At 45.4% G+C, this 26,929-nt stretch overlaps 1 protein-coding gene across 11 annotated transcripts in view; it reads left to right on the top strand.

The window, feature by feature from the left end:
- The window catches only part of TRIP12 (thyroid hormone receptor interactor 12), a 1,008,257-nt gene that overhangs the window by 412,229 nt on the left and 569,099 nt on the right, over positions 1 to 26,929 (top strand). For all 11 annotated transcript variants that reach the window (XM_078668151.1, XM_078668159.1, XM_078668158.1 and 8 more), the window contains one exon: positions 9,683 to 9,800. In XM_078668151.1, the coding sequence (XP_078524277.1) occupies positions 9,683 to 9,800 (118 nt within the window). The remainder of the gene's footprint in view (positions 1 to 9,682; positions 9,801 to 26,929) is intronic.

Raw genomic sequence — 26,929 nt, 5'->3', positions numbered from 1 at the left:
AGAGGTTTCACCATAGTCCACTCGGAAGTGTCCCTAATCAGTAACTTTGTGACTTCTTCGTTCTCCATTGTAAGTCAGTGGTAGCTTGCGTCTGTGTTCCCACACTGCACGCGTCTCCCGTGGGTCTCCTACTTCCAAACCTTTGGTCCTGTAGTGTAGCCCCAGCGATGCCCTAGGCCTATTCACCTTTCCTGAAGTGGTTCGTGTACCACTTAGTATATGGTTCGTGAGGCCCCTAGGGCAGAGTTGTATTTGTGCAACTTATAGTATGCTTAATGAGTAACTTGTAACGTATCTCGAACTCTGTCCTCATAAAGAGTGCAGAGGGGTTGTGTTAGTTATAAATACATATATATTTGATATATACCTTGTGTGGTGTCCTTTCATGTGGTATTCAAGGGATTACATATGGTAAAACATCTGACTTCACATGCTCTCTGAAGTTTTAGCCTAAGACTGCTTGTCCATGCTTCCTCTAGGATAGCTGGTCTATAAGGTTGACTTTACAACCATCACCCTAAGGGTCGTTTAGACTGGTGCAAGGTGCCCACTAGAATAGTGGACAACATATGCCAGGCTAACTTCTCACACATCACTCCCGACGGAGTGCAGAGTGACATCATTGATGCTTGAGCCTTTCCAAGATACTCCCCCTGTGCTTCCCCGAGAGCTATATTAGTGCCCAAACAAAAGTTCTTTGTTAATACCATTAGATGTACTAAAGGCCGCCGGTATCCACAAAGTTGACAAGCAAGTCAAAACGAGGGGTTTGGCGAAATGAAAAACTAGTGACTATATTGCCCCCATAAGCTTCGGTACACAATACAGCATACCTTGGTCCTGCTTACCGCAATATGATAGTCACAACCGGCAGTCCAAAAGTTCCGAATGCCGCAACAGCGAAAGGTCCTCCAGCTTGAAGAGGAACCATGTTCTCCTAGTCAATTTAAATAACGCACCATAATGAGCACAAGTAAAGACACCTGTGTTCTGCATACGTAAGAAACTCCTTCCAAATCAGGTGATCTGTAAAGCACGAACGGTGGCCATCTTAAAAGGGCTAATGTATCATATATAATTCATTAAAGAGAAATGTTTTAGGACTTAATAAATCAATCGCCCATATGTATAAGTGCCCCAAATCACAGCGCATGCCATACACGTGTCAGATCATGGGTTCTACTAAGCAAAAACGGCTGCCATCTTGTAGTCTTTAAGGTGTCGTAAATATATCTTTAAAGATACAGAATATTATCTTGAAAAATCAATCACCCATGTATATGAGTGGCCCGAAGAAATAGCGCATCACAAAATTGGATCTTGACTTAATCATCATGACTGAAACATGGCTAACAGAATCTTCTACACCTATAATGGACATTCTGGTTCCCCCCAACTACCACATCACCAGACTTGACAGGTCTGGCAAAAAAAAAGGTGGCGGAATCGCATGTATATACAGGAGCAACCTCTCTGTCTTGAAAGTAACTTCCCCTTCCTTACCCTCCCCAACCTCCTGTGAATACATCTGCCTCGATATTATCAGTGAGGGCAAACCGATCTGCACTCTTCACGGCGTTTACCATCCACCCGGCGACAACCTTACCTTCTCCCAACAAATCATGGATATGATCTCAACCAACTCCGGGCGACAACTCACACAAATATACCTTGGTGACTTCAACCTCCACTGGAACGATCATAATGATGCGGTGGTAAAAGGTCTGAAGAATTTCCTTAACGCCCTTGACCTCACTCAAATTTGCAACAGTCCGACACACGAGAAAGGCTCTATCCTCGACCTTATCATCTCCAAAGAGGCCTCTATCCAACTCGAATCTATCCAACCCTGTGACTGGTCAGACCATCATATTATCACATTCTTCATCAATGAAAAAGTTAAATTTAACCCTGTTCAATCCGCCAGGCCCAAAGTCTGGAAAAGAGACATGAAAAAACTAAACTCAAACTCTCTGCCCCCCAACAGCTGCAACTTACTGCTTCCTCCTACTGGCGTTAAGGACGTCCAATCCTTGACTGATCACTATCTTAACACTATGACCTCAATAATTAATGAAGTCGCACCCTTGCAGCTAAAAAAAGCCTCCGCAAAAATTTCCAATCCCTGGTACGACGGGAGTCTCAATGACGATAGACGCGCCATGCGAATGGCAGAGCGCACCTGGAGAGCAGCTCCCTCTGCACTGAACCTAAAAACCCTGAAGAAAAAGAGAAATGCCTACTTCAGGAAAATAAAACGCTCAAAATCAGACTTCTTCAGCCATCAGCTCGACCAAGCCAAAAATCGTCTGAGAAAGCTGTTTGAGCTTATCCGAACACAATCCAAAGAACAACCCCAACCTCTCAACACTATGTGCGAAGCTCCCTCCTGCGAAGACTTCGCCTCTTTCTTTAACCAAAAAACTGACAACATAAAGAATGATCTCCTCATGGACGCAAGCCTCTATCCCAAACCCCACTACATAGCACCCACTAAACCAAAAAACAATGCCACTTGGTCAACCTTTGTCACCTACACGGAAGAAGAAATTGGCAGACTGCTCAGCACTCTGAAACCATCCAATCACCTCACGGACCCCCTTCCTGCTAACGCTGTTAAAGTCCTTACCCCGTCGCTCCTTCCACTCTGGACTAAAATCATTAACAGCTCACTTCAACAAGGAACCATTCCCGACTCCCTCAAAGTTGGACAAGTCACACCCTTGCTAAAGAAACCTACAGCCGACCCCTCTGACCTAAACAACTACCGTCCCATTACCAACATTCCGACTCTTGCCAAACTGCTGGAAAAATGTGCACAAATACAATTGACTAAACACATTACTCAGTTTGATCTCCTTAACTCTCATCAATCAGGCTTCCGAGCAAATCACAGTACTGAAACTGCTATGACTCACATAATTGACGACGCCCTTCAAATCCTAGATCATAACGATACCTGCCTCCTCATCCTCCTTGATCTCTCCTCCGCATTTGACACCGTCAAACATGAGAATTTACTCGACTATTAAACACAAGAATGGGACTATCTGGAACTGTGCTCAAATGGTTCACGTCCTTTCTGCATAACAGGTCGCAGAAATTCAAGAGCAACAACTTGATGTCCGCGCCAAGACCTGCATCGCTAGGCGTACCACAAGGATCCTCCCTATCCCCAACTTTGTTCAACCTAGTTATGGAACCTCTCACCACCTTGCTACAAGAATCCAATGTACACTTCCACATGTATGCTGAGGACACCCAACTTTATCTCAAACTACAATCACCCAAAGACATCACGCTCTTGAACTCAACGATCAGAAGCACCCAATCCTGGCTGGCCGCTAATCATCTCAAACTCAATGCCCTTAAAACAGAGTTCCTTCTGATTTCACCTCCCGCAAAGATCACTACCGCACAAATGTGGCTTAAACACCTAACGGCACTCAATGTTCAACCCACCATCGTGGACTCAGCGAAATCTTTGGGCATAACACTTGACACCAATCTCAGCATGCAGGAACACATCAACGAAGCAACTAAGGGAGCGAACTACCAAATCAACACCCTTAGGAAACTTAAACCCTTCCTGCCAGCCAAAGACTTCCAACCTGCTGTACAATCACTAGTCATACCTCGAATAGAATATGGCAGCACTGCCCTCTGCGGTCTCCCCCTAGCTACTACGGCACCCATAAGAGCCTCTTTAAACGCTGCAGCGAGACTTATCACTGGATCAAAAAAACACTCACACATTTCCCCTGACTTCAAATCCCTGAACTGGCTGCCTTTTGAAGCCAGAATACACCTGAAAATTGCTTGTTTGACGCACAAGGCTGTCCACCTGAGCTCACCTAGATACCTCGCTCAGAAGCTGACGATTTCTGGAGTCTCCAGAAACACTAGAGGCACAACCAATCTTTTGCTAAAGCCTAAAAGATTCCGCAAGGAAAAAACGTTTAAACGCTCTTTCTCAGGAATGGCTCCCAGGATTTGGAACTCACCCCCCCCTGAAACCAGGCTCATCCCATCTACCATACTTTTCAAGAAAGAAGTAAAAGCGATCCTCATGGCTAAATACACTTGAACCACTACTGGGGATCAACTTCAAAGACTCGATACTGATCTGTACTACTTGTTCGAACCCTTTGCATTTTTGTTCGACTTTGAAATTGACTTACTTGATTGTTTATGATATCACCTCACTGTACTTTTAACACTATTGATGTATCTATGTATATATGCTCCCCTCCTCTGTAAAGCGCTCTATCTGCGAAGATCTTGTTCGTGCTATATAAAACTTTCAAAATAAATAAATAAAAAATAAACAGTCCTAATTTAATCTGTATAAAACAGGAATCAAAACACAGCTGACTATCGTAAAGTTCAAAGCGATTAATTTAGGGTACTAAGCCCCCAATATAGTCTAGACACACGGAAATGATTGCAATGACGTTTTAACAAAAAAAAAGCGTGCACTGTGTTCAGTAATAGATTGCAGAGGCAAATGTAACCTCGTAAAGATAAAGCCTATCTCAAACTGGAGGAGCACTGCGGCCATATTGGAATAGTTCAATCTGGTGTCTAGTACATCAAGACAGTACAGCACATGAAGGACATGATCTTATGTTCCTTAAATGTATTTTAAATGTGGCAAATCAATGCGGTGCATAATGCCAGGAGGAAATTAACTCGAAGAAGGTGGACTCGAAGGGGGGTAGACTCGGAGGGGTTTACCCAAAAGCGAGGGGTTTGTGAGGGGGGTGAGATAGTTAGTGGAATAAACCAATGTTCATAATAGTACATAAACAAAGTACATTACACAAGAACAAGAATTAGGTCACTCATAAGCATGAACCGAATACAAAACACAAATGTGGTACCACATTTGTTAGTAAGTAAAAGAGGGTTTAGTGCATTTAATTATTATACACTATGCAAATGAAGGGGTTCATGGTCCAGGCGAGTGTATGTTATTACAACAGCTTGATTACAGTTTGGATAAACAATACACCACTCCTTTGCCTCTTAATAGGCAAGCTTTATGTTCATTGAACCTTAATCACTTGGTTACTTCTTTTTCAGTTTTGACAAAGACACCATAAAGGCCAAAGGCTAGAAAGGAGGCAAAAAAATCCCGTATGCAGATAGCACCACAGAAATACGGATTTGTAAGATTTGGTCTAAGAAATAGTGCAGTTCATCATCACTATTGTGACCCAGTTCAACACATCGTAATCTGCAAATCCAGCCTGCTTCCTTTTTTCTCAGGGCTAATTCCCGATTTCCACCCCTTAAGTGGACAGGCACATGATCTATTCCAATAAACCAAAAATTCTCTTCTGCTGTATGATTTTCCTGCATATGCAACGTGAGTAGGTATCTAAGATCCCCATTGCGCCGTGCCCGGACATGCTCCTGTATTCTTATTTTTAGAGCCCTTTTGGTGCTGCCCACGTAGATCTTATCACATGGGCAGCCCGGTATGTACGTCACATATTTAGAGTTGCAGTTTATCAGATGTTCGATAATATATCTGCGTTTGGTGTTAAAGCAAAAGTCTTTGGTTTTATTTCTTCCCAACTTAGACATTGCACTCTCTGCATGTATAGAAACCTTTAATTGTAGGGGTAAGCCAGGTTGATTGTTTTGCGGTGGTGACATAGCTGGGGCACAGCATGTTCCGTAAATTTTGGCCCCTTCTCTATATTATCTTCAGTCTTGTGGCCAAGGTGCCCTGTAGGCTAGGTATGTCCATCAATAGATGCCAATGTTTTCTAAAGACATTGTACACCCTACTACTGTGGTCATTAAATTGAGTGCTGAAGGCAATTGGAGCTCTTGTTGGCCCTTTAAGTGATATTGTGGCTAGGGTTGCCGTTCTTGGTACTTTCATTGCCTTTCTATGTGCTTTATTCAAAATGTCCTTAGGGTGACCTCTCCACCGGAAGCGTTACTCTGTCTCCCTTAAATTTGATAGAAAGGCTTCCTCTGTGCTACAGTTCCGTCGCATACCGATCATTTCCTCATAAGGAATGTTATCAATCACATGTTGGGGACGCGAGCTCTGAAAGTGTAATGTACTGTGCAGGCAGTGGTCTTTCTGTGTGTGCGACTATGTATATGGTTATCTTGCATAAAGAAGGTAACATCCAAAAAGTCAATTGTCTGCTTGCTTTAATTAACCGTAAACCGGACATTGAATGGGTTGTTATTCAGATAGGCATAATAGGACATTAAGTCTGGGGCAGGTCCGTCCCAGAGCATAACATCACCGATGTACCTGCCCCGGAAAACTACATGCTCTATTCAGGTAGCCGCGTGTTGGCCCCAGGCATGCTCCCCCTCAAACCAGCCCATAAAGAGTCCTGCGTAGGCGGGAGCAAACCTGGAGCCCATCGCTGTGCCCTGTATTTGGTGGAACCAATTGGAATCATGAAGGAAGAAGTTTTTGGATAGGATGATGTCTGTCATTTCCAGCAAAACCTCATTGTGTGAGAAGTGATCTGCCGTCCTTTGGCCCAAATAAAACTGGAACGCCTTCACACCAAATTCTTTTTTAATTCAGCTGTAGAGGCTTGTTACATCTAGTGTAACAAAGGTCAAATTTTTAGACCAATTGAAGCCTACAAATTAATGACAGTAGTTTTCTGAAGTCTTTCAAACCCATCTAACCGGGCAGAGAGCTCTTAATTCTCTAATTGTGGCAAGATGCCTAAAGATTTACATAGCCAAAACACTTCAGGCTCTTACTAACCATTTCTGTGATACGGCTACTTGAAAAAGCCATACCTTATTATGCTATGTATTAGTTGTTGTTGAGCGCACATTTCACCCGAAGGTCTCAAAGCGTTAGCTTAATTCAGAGAACGAAACGGAAGAGACAAGGGGGGACAAACTGGAAAAGAGATGGTCTCAAAACAGCTAGGTTTTGAGAGATTTACGGAACTTTCTATGGTCGGTCTATGTACGTAGATAAAAAGGGAGTGCGTTCCATAGAGTGGGAGCAAGGCAGGAGAAAGCTCTTCCTCTATTCCTGGCGGTGCAGATTTTCGGAGGAATTAGGTGTTTATTAGCAGATCAGAGGGTTCTGGAGGGCTGATACCTTTTTCATTTTGTTAGCAAGATAATAGGGGCTATGTCCACTGAGAGGTTTGTGCACTGAACAGTTAATCTTGAATGTGATACGTTTTCTGATTGGAAGCCAATGAAGGGCCTTCAAACTTGGTGCCGATGGGGAGCGAGGTGGTAGATTTAGTACTAATCGGACCGCCATTTTTTGAAGGACCTGGAGTTTTGTTAGGTACTCCTCGTTTATGGGAGCCAAAAGGGCATTGCCATAATCCAGTTGGCTGATGATTAGTCCTTGCACTAGTGGCATGCGAGATGACCGTGGAACCCATTTAAAGATCTTGCGGAGGCTGCACATAGGTCCGTAACAAACGCGAGCCACATGATTGACATTATCCGACATGGAAAGTTGATTGTCAATCAGCACTCCTAGGTTGCAGACTGCCGCCTCAGGTCATGGAGGGTATTTCCAGATGGATGGGTGCAACAAATACTTTCTGTCCCACATAAAGCCAACAGTCCACTGTCAATCAAGGTGTAAGTACACTCCACCAGAAGAGTGACATTAACTTCAGCCCTGTGTGCTGGAGTGACCTCATGGACCGTGGAAGGGTGTCAACATGAAGAACCAATAACATCCATAAGCCTCACTCCCTGGATACCGCAGAAGCAAGAGTTTGCAACAACTTTGTTTAGATTAGACCTATTCCCCAACTGCCTTTAGATTTTTCTTTATATTGCTTGCTGGTCTGATTTAAGCACATGACTCTACGAAAGATCCTGCCTGTGCATGAGAAATTACCTGTAACTGTAGTTCTTCAGTTTTGGTACGTTTGCTAGCTTCATACTTCTTGCTAAAGGCTTTGCTTAGTACATTACATGAGCTTAGAAAATCTGAGTTATTATGGTCTCTAGGAGGAATAGAGTCCAGGGCCCTTCTACCTTTTAGGTGGAAGTTGGGTAATTGCGAAAGGGGTGCAATGGGTTACTAAGCTGGCACTTTTGTAGTTTTATTTGATGAATCTATTTCTACACTGCTTTATTATATTACTAGAAGCTCCCATTGCGTTGATGTTTGAGTCAAACATGTGAATCTATGAATATCCCAGTGGTGGAGAATTGCAGTTACAGGTAGGTAAATTGTTGCTTCTAATACTTTAGTAGAACACCTCTTCAACAGAGGAGTTTCTTCATAGCATAGATTCCATACGGTCCATGATGTTCTACACCTAAAGGACATGCTCTTATGGTTATACTATTCACCTCATCACCTGTTGTGCAATAGGATTCTTTCAAGTTATGTCACATGCTAATATACAAAATGGATAGTTGTGCAGTTTTTTATATCCTCTAGACAGTATGGTTCTAATGCTCTAGAAATGGTTGTTACAGCAAAGGTTGCTTCAGCCGCATTCCATCTAAGGACATTCACAGTGAAGCTAAAGTGGCTACTCTGCATGCTTTACTCAGTAATTATTATTTGAATGAACTCCCTAAAAGCAGTGATCAGTTTAGCAAGGCATGAGCCTGAACTGGGTTTTATTTTATTGTTAACTCTGTAGTCTTCCTATTCACAGTAATCTTGACACTGGTCATTTGTTGACTTGTATGAGGATATTTCTACTCACTGCTTGCTTTTAATTTTCCTTAACATTTCCTAGCTTCATAATGGAGTGATGGTCAGTGTTCAGTTTGTGCCAGTGATGTGCACCAGAACTCATGTTTGGAGGCAAAGCTTACTTTCCATTGTTTGGTTTTAGCTTAGTGCTAGAGAGGTAGAAAGAGAGACATTAGGAAAATCATTATCAATTGCTTTCTTTCGATATCTTGAATCATGAAGCATTGTGCAACTTCTATACTAAAGGTAGAGAATTGAGATAGTACAAATAATCAATTGGTGCATGATTCATCTAAATAATGCTCGCTTGGTGCATTTAAACATGTTATGGGACCACAAGAAATAAAATAATTATCGCCAAAGCTGTACAATAAAAATGTCTACAAATTCTTTGCTAAAATCGCATATAATATAAATATGAATAATTCAAAGTATAAAAAATAAGGAAAATAACAATGGGAGACTGGGATAAAAAAGGACTTCCAGAAGTGAGATAGAACAAGATTTACACTGTGGTGAAAGCATGCTTCTTGAGATGGAATCAAGACAAAGCATCCTTGATATTCGGCAACCCTGGCATTTGGCAGCACCAGTGGTGCGCTTCTTAGAAAGACTTGGACACTGCTCTTTTTTATTTATTTATATTTCAAACTAAGGTCAGGTCAAACCGTGTTAATGAGGACAGCTCATGATAATGAGCCAGTTTGACATTTAATGTACTTAAACTGCCATACCTTGTTTTGATGGTGGAGTAGCCAAGATGGCATTCCCTGGCTGGATTCTTCTGCAGAGAGGGAAGGAAAATACAAAGTTGTCATTTATTCATAGGCAACTGTATATGCAATAGAGTTTGGGACCTTAACCCTAAAAAGAGAAGCATTTTGCCTGGATAAACATGTGTTTAGAGTAATTTACTACATTTAAAATAAATGTTATAATTTATGATTTGTATTAAAAAAATGTTTATTGGAATTTGTTTTTTTTCTTTCTAAGATATTGCAGAAACCCTTCAGTTTCTACTCTGTGGAGCCTCTAATGGCAGCTGTCAAGAGCAAATTGATCTTGTGCCACGAAGTCCACAAGAACTTTATGAGCTAACTTCACTCATCTGGTAACTGATTAATGTTTTGTACATGTTACTTAATGAATTAAATAATTTAGTTCTGATTCATATAACCTGACCTGATCATTGTGATGTACATTTGTGACTCCACTTTCATCCTTACTTTTTTGCAGTCTTTTTTTAAATGCTTTTCAGTTGTTTTTTTCTTTGCTCCTTAGATCCCCAATATCTAAGTACTGCTCACTTTTATTATCCACACACAGACTTTGCCCAATAAGTTGTACGTTGAGCAAGGTCCATGCATTCACTTTCTCTGATGTCTCATATGTTACTATCAAATCCTTGACACTGGCAGCCTTCAGAATATTATAGTTATAACAGCCATAATTTATACACACTCAAAATGACATATGTACTAAAAAATATGAGAGCAGTGGTATATATTACTTCTCCAGTATTGGGGTTTCTTTCATAGATTCACACACCTGAATCATTCCCCGTCATCTGAGTGGGAGTCCCACGGTATATAAAAGAGCAAGAAATATGCCCACAATAACCAAAAACCTTGGTAACATGAACACCAGGAATTAAAGTACCCAAAAGCTACCAAGAAAAAATTCCACATCTATGACAATCCTAGTCATTATACATAGCCCAAACTGAGGCCAATCAGGCGACAGCACCCACCAGAATGTTCTCCTCAGAGGCTCAGGCTTTCAGATTTTCTACCGCACGTCGTGTGAAGGGAGTCTCCCGGAGCTCTCCAAAGTTTTTCTCAATTTGTCTCAATTTTTCAGGAATTTCTACTCTTAGGATGTTTTCTTCTAAGAAATCCTTGTTCAGGCCTTGTGAATCTTATGGTAAGCTCCGGCTTTTCTCTGAAGATACCCACAAGAAATGCATCTATTGCCTCTACCCGGATCATCAGGTGAGAGACTGCACGATATGCAGGACCTTCCCTCAGAAAACCCTCAGGGACAGAGAGGGCCGTCTACTTCTGTGGCTACAGAAGCTTAAAGATCAGGACAATCCAGTTTCTGAGGTGGGAAGTTTTACCTCTGGGTTATCTGTGTCCTCTAGGAAGAGGGCTGCTGAAGAGGTTTCATCTTCTCCTGGGGCCAAGGTGTTGAGGAAACAACAACCCTCTAAGGGTTCTGAAGGGCCTGCCACTTCTAAGAAGGCTGCTCCACCTGCCAAGGGCAAACTTCGGCCTTCCACGCCCTCAAGAAGGTCAGTGAAAATGTTACCTCCTAAGCCAACTTCTGAGAAGATTCTCCCTCAGAAAAAGACCCCGTCGACGTCGACGACCCCTTCGTCGACTATGATTCCCGTCGACGCAACATCTACATCGATGGTGACCTTCTCTTTACCTAAACCTCAGATGATTGTCGTCGGCGTCATCCCCGTCGACGCTGGTCTCTGTGAGACCCATCTCGTCGACGAAAGAGTCTGTACCTATCGTCTGCGTTCCATCGGCGGCCAAGACTAGGAAAATATCGTAGACGGCAGCCTCGTCCACGGCCACTTCATCCTCGTCGACGACTTCCTCGTTGACGGCGAGCTAGTCATTGAGAACTACATAGTTGTCGACACCAAATCGTCGACGAAGACCACATCGTCGACGAAGCCCTCCTCGTCGTCGAAGACAACTTTGGAATCGTCAATAGTCGACGACTCCCGTCGCCGCAAAAATTGTCATCTTGTACGGAGCTGCAAGTCTGGTCACCGTCTACGGCCTTAACTTCTACACCGTCTACGACACCTTCTTGGTTGCAGACACGTGGTTCCACGCTTGAACCCGTATCTCCATTACATCTTTCTCCACATAAGATACAGGTTCCTGAGAAGTTACTGGATTTAGATGAAAGTGAAGAGGGCTCTGAGGTGGATGACCCGTTTCGAACAGCCTGAAGCCCTTCGGAGTGGTTCATAAAGTTCCAGGAAGATGATCAGGATGACCAACATTCTCTTGAACCTGTGGCTTCACCTACTGATAATATCCCTACAGCTCAGATGCCTATAGCTTTATTGAATAATCTTCAACATATGCTTGACGACTATTACTGCCAGTTCCCGCCATCTGAATCGGCAGTGTCCGTGCCACCTACACCAGTTGCTCAATCTTCCACTTCAGAATTCCGGTCCCCTAGACCACCTTCACCAGTGGCTTCGCATCATTCTGCTGAGGCACATTCATCGGAGGATGAAGATAGGGAGGAAGGTGAAGTAGACAGATCTCTTTTGTTGGAGTGGGATGAGTACCAAATCCAAACCCTTCTCCATCACCTCCAGGTCCTGCTGATTCTCCTCCAGTGGATATTGGAGGCTTTCCCCTCCTCATGGAAAGAGCAACTCAAGGATTCCTCATTCCTATGAAGACGATGAAGGAAGAATGCTTCCTGTATGATTTTAAGGATCAGCCTAGGAAACCAGTACGGGCGATTAACCATTATAGATTTTATATGGAAGGAGGGATTGAAAGTTATGTCAACTCCTGCATCTATTCCTCCAGTCTTGCCCTGACTGGATAAGCAATAAAAAGCGCCCGACAAGTCTCCAGCATGCCTCATAGGACACCCAAAGGCTGACTCCGTGATCGTGCAGGCTGCTCAAAGACGGGCTAGGAATCCATCTCCTCCGATCACAGCCCCACCTGACAGGGATGGCAGGCGGCTGGACTCAATTGGAAAAAGAGTCTCCACCATGGCAATAATTGTCCGTGCGGCCAATTCATTAACCATTCTGGGTCGGTATGACCGACAAATGTGGTCAGACATTTTGCCATATATCGATATGCTACCAGAGCCGTCAAAGGCTGAAGCTCTGAAGATACTACAAGAGGGGGAACGAATCTCTGCGGAGATTATTGATTTGGCAGTAAATGTCGCTTCCACAGGTTTCAGTCAGCTAGCAGGAGCTGCTGTTTTACGTAGGCAAGGCTGGTTGAAGGCTACTTTGTTTCGCCAGGAGGTACAGGCAAAGATACTAGACATGCCATTCGGTGGAGAGGCTTTGTTCGTCCCACTAGTAGAGGAAGCCCTGCAAACCATCAAAGACACAAGCAACCAGATCCCTTTGGTACCTTGCAATTTCGTAAGCTGCCCTTTCGGGGTGCGAAGTGACGTGGATCATTCTGTAATCGAGGAAACTATAGTCAACAAACCTCCTATAAATCGTATCAAGGAAATCCGCGCTACCAATCACAAAGATACCAATCATATGGTCAGCGCAACACTTCCTATTCTCAAAATAAAAGGAAGCCTTCCTACCGCGGAAAAGATTCACACAAGAAACTGAGTATCGCCACCTGCCACCGCTTCTGCAGCAGCCCCATGTAAGGGTTGGAGGAAGAATCTCAAAATTTTACTCCAATTGGTCCTCAATGACATCGGACAAGTGAGTCCTAGACATTGTATCCAAAGGCCATGCTCTAGAATTCGAAAAATTTCCTCCAAACATCCCTCCAAAAGGCCCAGCTCATCTCAAAGAGCTGTTTTCCCAGATAAATTTGATACAAAAAGGAGCAATCGAAAAAGTCCCTCAATTGCAGAGGAACAGGATTTTATTCAAGGTTTTTCCTAATAAAGAAAAATTCTGGAGAATGGCGTTTCATTCTAGATCCAAGATCCCTCAACAAATACCTAAGGAAATTGTAATTTCGGATGTCAACACTTCAAGAAATTCTTCAACTTTTGTCAGCAGGGGATCACATGGCATCCCTCGGCCTTCAAGATGCGTACTTCCACGTTCCCATTCTTCCCAGGCACAAAGTTCTTGCGTTTCAGAGTGGCTGGCAGGGACTTCCAGTTCAAAGTCCTTCCCTTTGGACTACGGTCGGCACCCAGAGTACTTACGAAGATCCTTGCTCCAGTAGCAGCGCACCGCCATCTGGAAGGGATTCAAATATTTCCTTACTTGGACGACTGCCTTATCAAGGCGGGTTCTTTCTTAGACCGGAATGCCCATGTCCAAAGATGTCTGTCTCTGTTTCAGTCGCTGGGTCTCTCAATCAACCTCGACAAATTGCATCTTGTTCCTTCGCAAAGGCCAACGTTTTTAGGGGCAACTTTGGACACACAGTTAATTCAAGCCTTCGTATCAGACGAAAGACAACAAAGGATCCGCAAGATGGCTCACAAGTTAAGATCAAAAAGGTCAGTTTCAGTCCGAAAGTTCAAGTCCTTTCTGGGAATGGTCTCTTCTTCCATCCCCTTGATACCCAACTGCTGCCTCAGGATGAGACCCCTACAAGAAGAACTCAACCAGCAACGGTTACAGGTCTAAGGACAATTCGAAGATCTTATTCAGGTCACTCCTCGGATGCATGAGGCTTTCCTCTGGTGGATTCAAAAAAGAAATGTGGAGAAGGGATGTGCATTCCTTCAAGAAGCGCAGAATTTTACAATCACCACAGACGCGTCACTCGAGGAATGGGGAGCACATCTTCAAGGGCTAAAGGTCAGCGGAAAATGGGGCCCTCCACAACAGAAGTGGCATATCAATCTACTAGAACGAAGAGCCATCCTCTTAGCCCTGAAGTAGTTTAGGACAGGCATTCTAGGAGCCACAGTACTGATTCGCACAGACAATACTACAAGTATGCAGTACTTGAACAAACGGGGAGGAACGAGATCGGCTCTTCTTTCTCTAGAAGCCCAAGAAATCAGGGATTGGACTATACAGCACAAGATCAATCTCTTGGCAGTTAATGTGCCGGGAGTTTCAAATGTTCTGGCGGATTCCCTCAGCAGGTCCACGGTGTCCACGCATAAATGGGAACTGCATCACCTAATGGTGGGTCGAGTCTTCCAACACTGGGGTCATCCCGATCTGGACCTCTTTGCGACCAAGAAGAACAGCAAATGCCTATTCTTTGCAAGCTGGCTTCTCCACGAGGATTCTCAGGGGTATGCGTTTTTGATGAGCTGGTCTCAAGTATATGCTTACGCCTTTCCTCCGATACCATTGGTTCCCAGAGTTCTCCTGAAGATGAAGAGAAAACCTTGTCGTCTAATTCTCATCGCTCCCAGGTGGCCTCTCCAATTTTGGTTCACCGAACTTCTCCTCTTATCATAGTGCGATCCAATTCAGTGTGGACAGTACCAGATTTGCCATCCAGACCCTGCATCTCTGAAATTAGATGCCTGGCGCCTGAGCACCTTGAATTCGCTCATCTAAATATCCCTGCAGATTGCAAGGAAGTTCTGGCCAACGCTCGAGCGTCTGCCACAATAAAGACCTACAGACTTAAATGGAAAAGATTCTGCATGTGGTGTCAATCTGCTGAGGTTCACCCGATTCACGCAACACCTGAGCAGATATTACCTTTTTTCTTACACTTAGCAAGATCAGGCCTCTCTCATTCAACTTTAAAGGTTTTTCTGGCGGCCATTACAAGGTTCCGACAGGATCGGTCCAATTCTCTCTACTCATCGAGGATAATGCAACAGTTTTTAAGGGGCTGTTTAGAATGTTTCCTCCTGTACGTCGTCCTCCTCCATCCTGGCATCTCAATGTGGTGTTAGCGCAGCTCATGGCCACCCCGTTGAACCTATTCATAGAGTAGATTTCAAATTTCTATCCTGGAAGGTTTCTCTGCTGCTAGCTTTGAAGTCAACAAGCAGAGTCTGTGACATTGAGGCTTTCACCGAAAATTTACCTCTTGTAGTTCACGTCCAATTTTGTGGTGCTACGCACAAATCCCAAATTTATGCCAAAGGTGCTTTCGGATTTTCACCTGAAGGAACCAGTAATCTTGAAAACATTTTTTCCTAACCCGCAATCCCCTGCGGAAAGGGCGTTGCATGCCCTGGACATCAGAAGATGTCTTAAGTTCTATTTACAAAGGACCTCTACCATTCGTAAATCTGATCAATTGTTTGTTGCCTACGGTAGAATTCGGCAAGGACAGGCGGTGTCTAAACAGACCATAGCTAGATGGATTTCCGCCACTATTGACTTTTGGCATCAACAAGCTGGAAGGCCTTTGCAGACCACTCCAAGAGCGCCCTCTACGAGGGCGGTCTCTTTCTCGACTGCCCTTTTCGCTGGTGTTCCTCTTCAGCAAATCTGCAGAGCAGCAACTTGGTCCAGTAGACACACTTTCACCAAGCATTACCGTTTGGAGGCTGGCAGCAATGCTGATACATCAGTGGGACAGGCGGTTCTCCGCAATCTTTTCAAATAAGGTGAGCCTCTGTTTCCCTCCTCCTCTGTACTGCTTCTCAGGCGCTTATTATCGTGCCTAATGTTGAGTACATGCACATGTGATTGCAAATTTTCATGTATTTATGCATTTTAGCATTCTTAGTATGTGATTACATATGCTTTCTATAAGCAGATTTATGTTACAAATAGCGTCTTCCAAGCATTATTTGGGTACTGCTATCTACTCTGATTCAGGCCTGTGAATCTATGAAAGACACCCCAATACTGGAGAAGAACAATAGTTACTTAGTTACTCAGAGGCTGATTTATGCTCTTATCTCTTGGTTACACTCTTGTATGAGAAAATCTGAGAGCCTGAGCTTCTGAGGAGAACATTCTGGTGGGTGCTGTCGCCTGATTGGCTACAGTTTGGACTATGTATATTGACTGATAGTCATAGATGTGGAATTTTTTCTTGGTAGCTCTTGGCTACTTTACTTCCTGGTTTTCATGTTACCAAGGTGTTTGGTTATTATGGGCATATTTATTGTTTTTTATATACCGTGGGACTCCCACTCCGATGACTGGGAATGATTCAGGCATGTGAATCTATGAAAGACACCAATACCGGAGATACTGGAGAACCACAGATTACAGGCAAGTAACTATTCTTATGCGTATTAACCATACAACACAGTCAACAAAGATTTAGCTGTTTGTGGGAAGGTTGCTTTTTATCCACTGTACCAAAATGAGGTACACTACATAAAAAGTCCAGACAACCCTTATTGGCCTACAGGGCTTAAATAATAATCCCACAATGCTTTGTCGTAGTGTTGGCGAGCAGTTTAGGCTTAACAGAGGGTAGTGTTAAGAATTTTTTGTACACATTCAATAAATGAGGCACATGTAGGAAAGTGGGTTTCTGTTGCAGTAACCCCCCCCCCCCCACACACTTTTTGCCAGACTACTGATGCACTTTCACTTAATGTGCCCTGGGTCCCTGCCAATCAGGTTCCCAGGGCCTATGTTCTTTCCCCAAAACTAATCCAATTGGCATCTCTGGCCACACACAGGTCAGCCCCTGGTAAATGGTACCACTGGTACCTAGTGCACTGTGACCAGGGAAGACCTCTAAGGGCTGTAGCACTTAATGTGCCACCCTTATAGGCCCTGTACCTTTATACACACACACACTGCCTTTGCAGGCTGTGGGTTTTGTTGCAGAACAAAGTGAAGAGTCGACATGGCACCCATCCCTGTGTGCCATGCCTACAACCCACTGCCCTGGCATAGATCAGTCAGCTAGGTGCCCTATGCCAGTAGTGAGGGTACAGGTTGATGAGCCTTGTACACCTACAGTGTCCAAGTCCATTCTTTAATATTGTAAGTGCAGTGCTGCCATTAAGAGTATATGGTGCTGGGAGCTTGTCATTATGAACTCCACAGCACTGTAATGGCTACACTGAAACTGAAGTTTGGTATCAAACTTCTCAGCACATTAAACCCACACTGATGACAGTGTGGGATTTAACAAAATCCCTTAGAGACGCCCCCTGAAAAACGACCAGCCTCTGGTGGGTTCCCTGACTGGTACACACCAGCCTGCCACCACAAAACATGTTTCTGAACCCCTTGGGTGGGAGCCTTCGCTCCCTGAGCCCGGAAACGAAGCCTTTCCTGGGCGGAGGTGCTCACACCGCCCCCAGGCCAGGAAAAGCCATCTGTGGCATGGTAGCTTCAAAGACCTGGCAGCCTTTGTAATGCGACCCCCAGCCTCTCCTGCTATCCGGCGAGTACACAAAGGGTATAGTCACCCTAAGGTCAGTAGCCCATTGGCTACTGCCTTCGAGACCCCTAAAACGACCCCTAAATACAGTATTTAGGGGACAGCCCTGAACCAAGCAAGCATATTCCTGCTACCTAAGAAGAAAAAAGACTAAAGAAGACGCCCAGCAGAGGAGACTGCAGAGAACAACTGACTTGGCACCAGCCCAACCGACCCATCTGCAGTTTTCAGAGACCCTGTGCCAAAAATAGTCTTGTCCGGCAGCCAGCGACCTCCAGAACCCTTGGGAGGACTGAATACCTTCATAAAAGACTGGATCTCCTGTGAACAGCAGATCTGTTAAGAAGAAATACCAAAGAAAAACTCCGAGCCTGCTAAGGAAAAAGAAACCTGACACCTGGATCCACCACTGCACCTGTTGCCTATGGCCCGAGTTTGTGTGGCCCACCGGTCCCAGCGAGGTCCACCAGCGCTCCAGAGTCCGAGTCCATTGTGGGTTGACCGCTCCAGTACTCCCTGACGTCGCCTGCAGTCTCTGGAACGGAGGTCCCCCCACCTTCCCCCCTCCGATCCACCCTCCCCAACCGCGAGTGGCCCGGTAAGGGGAAATCCGACCACAAAAGACACCCCCGCAGCCGACTGCCCTGGAGAAGCGAACCTGAGGTGTACTTGGGTCCCGGAGCCTTCCAACTTACCTGCCCAGCTGTTGGTTCTTTCCAGAAGTCTTCCTGGCCTGAGCCTGCAGCTGAAAACCAAAACTGAAAATCCCTATTGTAAACAGGGCACCCGATGCCAAAATAGCACTCTGCACCCAGCTGCCGCTGCGGGTGCACTTTTTGTGCTACACAGGAGCCCCTTTTGCCCTGAGTCTAACACAAGTAGCTTGTCTCCCACAACATTGTGATATAAAACAAAAGAGGGTCCCTGAATCATTAAGTATAAGGAGAGGAAGACCGGGTACAATATATAAAAAAACAGAGAACCTCTCCTTAACATATAATTCTAAAGCAGGTACTACCTCAATTTTCAGCAATACATTGTTCCACAAGACATGTTGATTGAGTGCATGGCTTGAGTTCCATTGAGAACCCTGGTTTTTGGGCTCACACATGAAATTATGTTGACGTTACTTGCTTAAACAAATGAAGATACAAAAATATTTTTGATAAATAAATTTTTTTTTTTTTTAATGAAAATGTATGTCTTGTGGAACAATGTATTGCTGAAAGTTGAGGTAGTAACTCCTCTAGAATTATATGTTAAGGCGAGGTTCTCTGTTTTTTGATATCCCACAACATTGTGGCCTGCTCGTCATCAGCCACCAACCGGAGGCCCCCTATCCCTATTGGATAACATTGGGCGTCAGCACTCTGCACCTGGCAGCCCTAGTGCCGCTTAGGGTATAACAAGAGTGTATCCATGACCCTGGTGGACCCCTGTGAGAAAGTGGCTCTCTATATACTGGACTAGAAGGAAGTACAGTGTGTATAGAGTCCAACAACCCCATAGGTATAACAGAGGTTAAAGTCAGAACTGATCTTACTCTCCAAAGTGGTAGCTTGGTCGAGCAGTAAGGCAGTACCAGAGGACAGTGTAAAGCATTTGTTGTACATACTCAGTCAGCAAAAGGTTTCACACACTCAAGAACTGAACTCCAGGCCAATTGTTATCCTCAGATATTGTTGTTTTATTTTTTGAACCAACAGTTATAAAAATATACTTTTCAAGGTGCGAGTACTCATGTAAATACTTTGCAGAGGAGCAGTAAGTTTGTACACATAATAATTGCAGGATAGATAATAAGCAACACAGTTCTGAAACACACTCTAGCATTGAGCTCAATGGGTTTTTCATAGGAAAGTACAGTTGATTACTTTATGGATTACTTTGGTAGTTCCAGGACTAGATCTTAGATTCAGTCCTGGGGTCTAAGCTAAAACCAGATTAGCAAAAACGTTTTAGTTACTGTGATGAATTTTCCTGAATATAAAGCGGTTTTAAAAGTTCACACTTAAAAACTTTTCAAGGTGGTTCTGACAATGTTATCCAATGGGAGGAAATTCAGGTTACAGGTAAAGTACGATTGCGTTACTTTTGTAACCCAGCACTAGTCTCCTAGGGCGAGCACTGGAGGCTTAACTCAAAACGGGTAGGTAATTGCGTTTCAGTATCTCGTACGATTTTTTAAAGAATATTTGCAGTTTTCAAACATAGACACTTAGACAATGGGTCCCTATGGAGAAAATACAGGTTACTAGTAAACCCGCTAGGGATTACTTTTGCGGTTCAGTGCTGGGCTGAAAGGTACAGTACTGACTTCTCTCCTGATCACAGGTGAGTATTTTCGAATTCGGACTTTGGCTGATTTTATAGGAATATTTTCAGTTTTCAAAACTTCACACTTAGAACATTTTCGAGTGAAAACGGGTCAATGTTATCCAATGGCAGGTAAGTGAACTACCGGTTTCCAGGTGAGTACTTGGTTGGTGAAGTTAGGGTTCTGAGCGTGAGTACAGTTAGTTCAGTCCCAGCGTCACAGGGGCGGCCGGGTTCAGAGGTAGGTAGGCCCAATGTTATCCAAGGAGGGAAAGGGGCCCTTCGGTTGATGGAGGCTGGTTAGCAGGCCACGACTCTGGGAGCTGGGCACCTGGTCACTTGCTCAGGGCAAGTTCGGGGAAGTAAGATCGGACAGAGAGGTCACAGCCAGCGGCACTCGGGCGGCTGGGTGCAGGGTGCTTTTAAGCCGTCGGGCGCTCAATGTTATCCAATGAGGATCTTGAAAAAGGAACAAAGGCTGCAGGCTCGGGACGGTGACTCTCCAGGGGCGACCAGCACTTGGAGAGGTAAGTTGGGATCTTGGAGCACCGGTAGGTACCCCAAAGGGAGACACAGGGGGCCACGGGGCGCCGGGTGCAGAGGTGTCTTTGGGGGTCGGAAAAGCTTACCCTCGGCTGGTCGCGGTTGGGGTGGCCCCTGGTTCTGAGTCTGCAGGCGTCTGCTGGTTTGTCGAGGAGAGTCTTTGGGCACTGGACTTCGGGTCCCAGTCGCCGGGGGGACGTCCTTGTGGTCTTGGTTCGGGTTGGCCCGGCCTGGGCTCGGCTGGTGCAGAGTGGGCTGGTCCGGAGCTTCCTGGTGGGCACCAGGTGGGTTGTTGCAGCAGAGCCTCTGCGGATGAGAGTTCCCATCTTCGAGAGGGTCAAGGCAGGCAGGTCCTCTGGGTTTCCTAAGGTTGCTGTCCGCGGAGGTCGCCGGGATTAGGCAGGAGCAGGTTCCAGGATCAACAGGCCGGTAGGGCTGGGGCCAAGTCAGTTGTTGTTGTCCTGTTAGCAGCTGCGCGGCAGGTCTTCTTCTTCTTGATCTTCTTTCTTCTTTTGATATCGAGATCTGAGCAAGGAAGGTTCAGTGAGCCCCTGAATACTAAATTTAGGGGCGTTACAGGTAGGGCAAGGGCAGGGACCAATGGGTCCCTGTCCTGGGGTGAGGACACCCCCTAGCCTGCTCCTCTCCTGTGGGAGGGGGGCAGGAGCCTAGCTGGGATTGGGAAGGGCTCCCCATCTACAAGATGGCCGGAGCCCGGGGTCGTGCTTCACCTCGCCTCCTCCACCTGAGGGGTGGGGTTGGCAAAGGTTGGCACACCCTCCTTCGTGACGTAGTTTTTCCCGTCAGTCTTCCCGCCAGAGTTGGGGTAGAATGGGTGGGGGGCCAGTTGCTGGGTACAACAAATGGTCTGGAGAAGCTCTCATAGGCGGTATGCCTTTGAAGCTTCCCCCTGTCCATCCTGGGGGAGGAGACGTATCACCTCGCCCAGGATGTGCATTGTTGCAGGCCGAGGAGAGCGGCGGGCTCTCCACCCAGGGGTCCAGCAACAAGTCTGCTGTGTGGCTGCCTCTGCAGCCACTCAGCCCAGACGTGGATTGTAGGTTCGGGTTTTGGAGGGCATCTCTAAGATGCCCTCTCGTGCATTTTACATTAAATCCCACACTGGCATCAGTGCGGGTTTAATGTGCTGAGGAGTTTGGTACCAAACTTGTCAGTCTTCAGTGAAGCCATTATGGTGCTGTGGAGTTCGTAATGACGACCTCCCAGCACCATATACTCTTAAATGGCATCACTGCACTTACAGTGCCCAGGAATGGCCCCGGGTACTGTAGGGGCACAGGGCTCATGCCCATGTGCCCTCACCTCCGGCATAGGGCACCCAGCTAGAGGGGTGACTGAAGTATGCCAGTGCAGTGGGTTCTGTGGGCATGGCACACAGGGATGTGTCCCATGTCTCTTGTTTTAGTTCTGCACTTAGGCACTCAGCCTGCAAAGGCAGTGTGTGTGTGCCAGGGTACACTGCCCCTGAGAGTGGCACAAGTGCTGCAGCCCTCGGGGGGGTCTCCTCTGGTCACCATGCCCTGGGTACCTAGGGTACCATTTACTAGGGACTGTCAGGTGGCCAGAGGTGCATTTTGTGTCAGCATAGCTTTTCTCTTTAGGGAAGGAACACAGGCCCTGGGTACCTGATTGGCAGGGAACCAGGGCACACTCAGCCAAGCACATCAGCAGTTTAGAAAAAAGTGGGGGCATACCAAGGCAAGAAAGATGGCACTTTCTCACAACCCCTGTCTCTACCCCCAGAACCTCAACTCTCACTACCGAATACTTACCTGAAAACCGATAACATTATTTTCCTCCATAGGATTACATTGACTGTTTTTCTTGGATAAGTTTTTTAAGTGTGGAGTTTGAAAACCTAAAGAAATTCTTTAGAATTGTACTATTTAACCTAAACAATTTTACTTACCTGTTTGCAGGAAATGTCCCATAGTAGTATCCAGGTATACTACTCTGTGTATGAAAAGTAATCTCAAAAGTAACTCACCTGTAGTCTTACTGAAAATCCTATACAAAGTATATGTACTGTATTTACAAAGCATTGCATTTCAAGTCAAGACAAAGTGCATTTACAATTGAAATTCAAACTGTTACAAACTGTATATTTACTGCAAAGTACTTATCACTTACCTGTGCCAGGCTTGCTCGGTTCTAGAAAGTAAAATTACTATAAAAATATTTTTATTCCAAAACAATTGGTCTGAAGTTAAGTCTTTGAGTGTGTGAATTCATTTTCTAGCTGTGTGTACAACAAATGCTTAACACAGTCCACTGATACTGCCTTACTGCTCGACCACACTACCGCAAATAGAGAGTGAGGTGCTATCTAACTTTACCTCTGCCTACCTTTGTGGTTCCACTGGACCCTGTGAACACTATACAGCACTTTGTTATAGTATATACAGAGCCAGCTTCCTACATATCGGAGGGTAGTGTTAAGAATTTGTTGTACACAGAGAGTCAATAAATGAGACACACTCGAGAAGAAAATAGAGACCGATTTAGAAAAGTAACAGATTTTTTATTTAGTTTTAGACACCAAGATCAACGCAAACGGGTAAGTACATGAGACATCATGGATTTTTACAGGAAAAACACCAGAAAATAATAGCTGGCCGATTTGAGGCATGAGCCTTGAATGCAGTACTGCTATCCTATGTGGAAAACAATTCACTGCTTAGGTACACTCTGACAACTGCAAACACAAGGAGATGATGGACAAAGTCCTGAAACTTTTCAGACACTCACCCCCTGTCACAGATCTGGGTTTAATCCATCATCATTCTTCAGCTCACTTCGCCAGCCTAGCTGAGACCAAGCCATATGCAAATCAGTGTTGACCCTGGTCTTCCCTGGACCGGAAACAAGCGTCCTTGGATGGTTTGGGGGTAAAACCCCTCATCAGTCAGGCTAGCTTGAATCTAGTGGCACTCAGACAACTTACAGGACTGTTCTTCTGGACTTAAGGTAAGTAGGCGCCAAGATCCAAGAAGTCAACAGCAGTTCAAGTTTACCTACCCTAGTGTGTCCGAGAGGTGCTTTCAGTGGTGGTAGCCTCAAACGCTAATCTCTAAATACACCTGAAAGAAAAAGGCCACAATTGTGGATTTCGACTACCAAATGAGCCGGTACATGATTCCATCGAAACCAGTGCTCGAGGTCGAAGCCGAGAGCGACGCGGAGGAACTCCAGCCCCCGAACACTCCAGAACCCGCCGAAGAGCAGGTAGAAGAAGACCTGTATTACTAAGGCGAGGAATAAGAAGAATCGTACCAGGCCTCGACAATTTCGGAGTCTCAAGATCTTCCGTGGCAGGACCTCGATGCCGAATCACCCGAAGAGGGCGAAGAGTTCTACCCTTCGAGGCCTTCGTCGCCGTATGACATTGGAATGTACAGCCAAGCCATAAAGAAGGCGGCAGAGACATGCAAGGTGAAGCTGGAGGAGGAAAAGCCTCAGGCATGTTTCCTGCTGGAAACACTTTTGCCAACACAAACAAGGAGCCAATGCTTCCTAGTGTGCTGGACTAGGGAAGGGAAGCGTTCAAAGAACCAGCTATATGCAGCTATATGCAGATCTGTCACCACAAGGTGTGAAAAGAAATACAAACACTGCTCAATGATCCCATGTACATCAGGGGGTCAGTACCACCTGAATCCATTATTGCAGCCACTGCCAGAAAGAGAGCCAACATCCCCACAAATACAGGACCACCTCCTGACAAGGAAAGCAAGAGGATGGACCTCACAGGGAGGAAGATTGGAAGGTGTGCAGCAATACAGTGGCGTATCGCAAACTCCAATGCCTTCATCAATAGGCCCACCTATCAACACTGGGAGGAGGTTGGAGAACTACTCAAGCACCTACCAGAACAATACCAGAAGAGGGCCAGCCATCTGGTAGAGGAGGGGAAAACATGGCCAATACATTTTTTAAATCTGCTCTAGACGCAGCAGAAACATCAAGTAGACAAATGATGATAGGGGTGACGGAGAGAATACATGCCTGGCTCTGTATATCTGGCTTCAATGCAGAAGTCCAAAGTAACATCCTCAGCACGCCCTTTAATGGTGAACAACTGTTCGGCAGCACAGTCGAAAAAGTTGAACCAACTGAAAAAGGAAATTGAGACAGCAAGGTCAATGGGAGCCCTGCCATTCAGGGGGATGAGAAGGGGAGTACCTCAAAGAAGACCAGCAGGCAGGGGTAACAACCAACCAACCAGCCACATCTCACCAATCCTTCAACCAAGGCTTCCAAGGGGGAAACCAGGGTCAACAGCAGGGACAGCAACAGCCGACATGGCAATTGCAACCTAGGGGCCAGTCCTTTTTTGGGCGCACAAGAGGACGAGGTAGCACACCCAGAGGAGGCCAACAGCATGCCTGCAAGTGACTTAACAAAAACTTCAATACATACCCAGACAACATCAACAGGGGTGTGTCATATAACAAAACAACCAAAAGTCTGTCAGTTCCTCCAACATGCAACACCAGTAGGAGGCAGGATAAAAGACTTCCTCCAGGACTGGAGAGAGATTACCACAGACAAGTGGATACTAAACATAAAGCACGGCTATTCTATCAAACTACACTGACAACCCCCACACAGAAAGCCGAACGGAAAGATTCACTCAAGAAGAGAACTATCACAAATGTTACAGGAAACAAAGGAACTTCTAGACAAACAAGCCATAGAAAAGGTACTAGCAAATCTACTCCACCTACTTTCTCGTTCCAAAGGTGGAAGAGATGTTACGTCCCATCCTGGACTTAAGGTACCTCAACAAGAACATAACGCAAAAATTCAAAATGACAGCTCTACAAGAAGTAATTCCCCAGATAAAACAAGGGGATTACATGACAACAATAGATCTAAAGGATGCGTACCTGCACATACCATTGAACAGAAAACACAAACCCTTACTAAGGTTTGTGGTAAAGGATATACACTACCAGTTCACAGTGCTAGCCTGCGGTCTAAAATCAGCGCCAAGGGTGTTCACAAAATGCCTGGCAACACACTTGAGGAGACCGGGGATACACGTATACCTGTATCTCGACGACTGGCTGGTAAAGGCAAGTTCATACGATGCCTGCAAAGAAAACACTCCGACAACGATACACACACTGTCGAGATAGGGGTTCCCCATCCACTGGGGAAAACCCTGTGCAGAACCAGAGCAGGTGAAAGTCTTCTTGGGAGCAGAGATCAACACCTTACAGGACAAGGTGTTCCCAAGCACAAAGAGGACCTTGGCAATTCTGAAGGAGACTCAGAATTACCACAAGGGGCAAGCTCTGACAGTGAGGATGGTGGGGGAAATGATGGGCATGATGGCGTCTTGCATACACTTAATCCCCCACATCCGACTACATACGAGACCGATCCAGCAATGGCTTCAACAGCATTGGTCACAGGCTACAGAGAGCTGGGAGGACCTCGTGGTTGTCACGCAAACAATACATCAAGAGATGGCGAGGTGGAACAAGAGAAACCTAACGCAGGGAAAAACATTCACACAACCAGCTCCATCAGTGACCATCACAACAGATGCATCCCAGCTGGGATGGGGTGCGCACATGAACAACCTCAAAGTCAGAGGATTGTGGAAGCCCCAAGACACAGTCAAACGCATCAACTATCTAGCACTAAAGACCGTATTCCTCGCGTTAAAGGCCTTTCAGGAGCACATATATGGAAAGAGTGTTGATTCAAACAGACATCACCACAACAATGTTCTACATAAACAAGCAAGTAGGTACTCACTCAGTAATCATGTCATCACTAGCACAGGACATTTAAAAATGGGCTATTCCGAAACGAATAGACCTACTAGCAATACACCACCCAAGAAAGGACAGTGTGGAAGCAGACAGGCTGAGCAGACAGTCGTCAGCATCCCACGAATGGGAGATCAACTATCAGGAGTTACAGAAAATATTCAACAAATGGGGGGCACTGCAAATAGACCTATTTGCAACACCCCAAAATGCAAAATGACAACACTTCACATCGAGACAAACGTGCAGTCAATCCCTGGGGAATGCCCTATGGATAAGTTGGTCAGGGACATTTGCCTACGCTTTTCCACCGATACTACTGCTACACAGGGTACTGAACAAGTGCAGAGCCAGCATCATGACACTGATTCTATTAGCACCACAGTGGGCCAGACAGACCTGGTTCTCACAAATAATGGAAATGGTGCAGAGCCCAGCTCACAAGTTCCCAAAAAGAGGATATGCGAAGCATACAAAACGGAAAGGTGTTGCACCCAGAGCCTGAGAGCCTCAACCTGGAGGCATGGCTCCTGAAGACTTAGTGTGCACACCTCAAACTGCCAGAGAGCACTAGAGAA

The sequence above is a fragment of the Lissotriton helveticus genome, chromosome 11, assembly GCF_964261635.1.
Source record: "Lissotriton helveticus chromosome 11, aLisHel1.1, whole genome shotgun sequence".
Lineage (NCBI taxonomy): Eukaryota > Metazoa > Chordata > Amphibia > Caudata > Salamandridae > Lissotriton > Lissotriton helveticus.
Note: the sequence above shows the minus strand (reverse complement) of the source record. Positions and strands in the feature narration are given on the sequence as shown.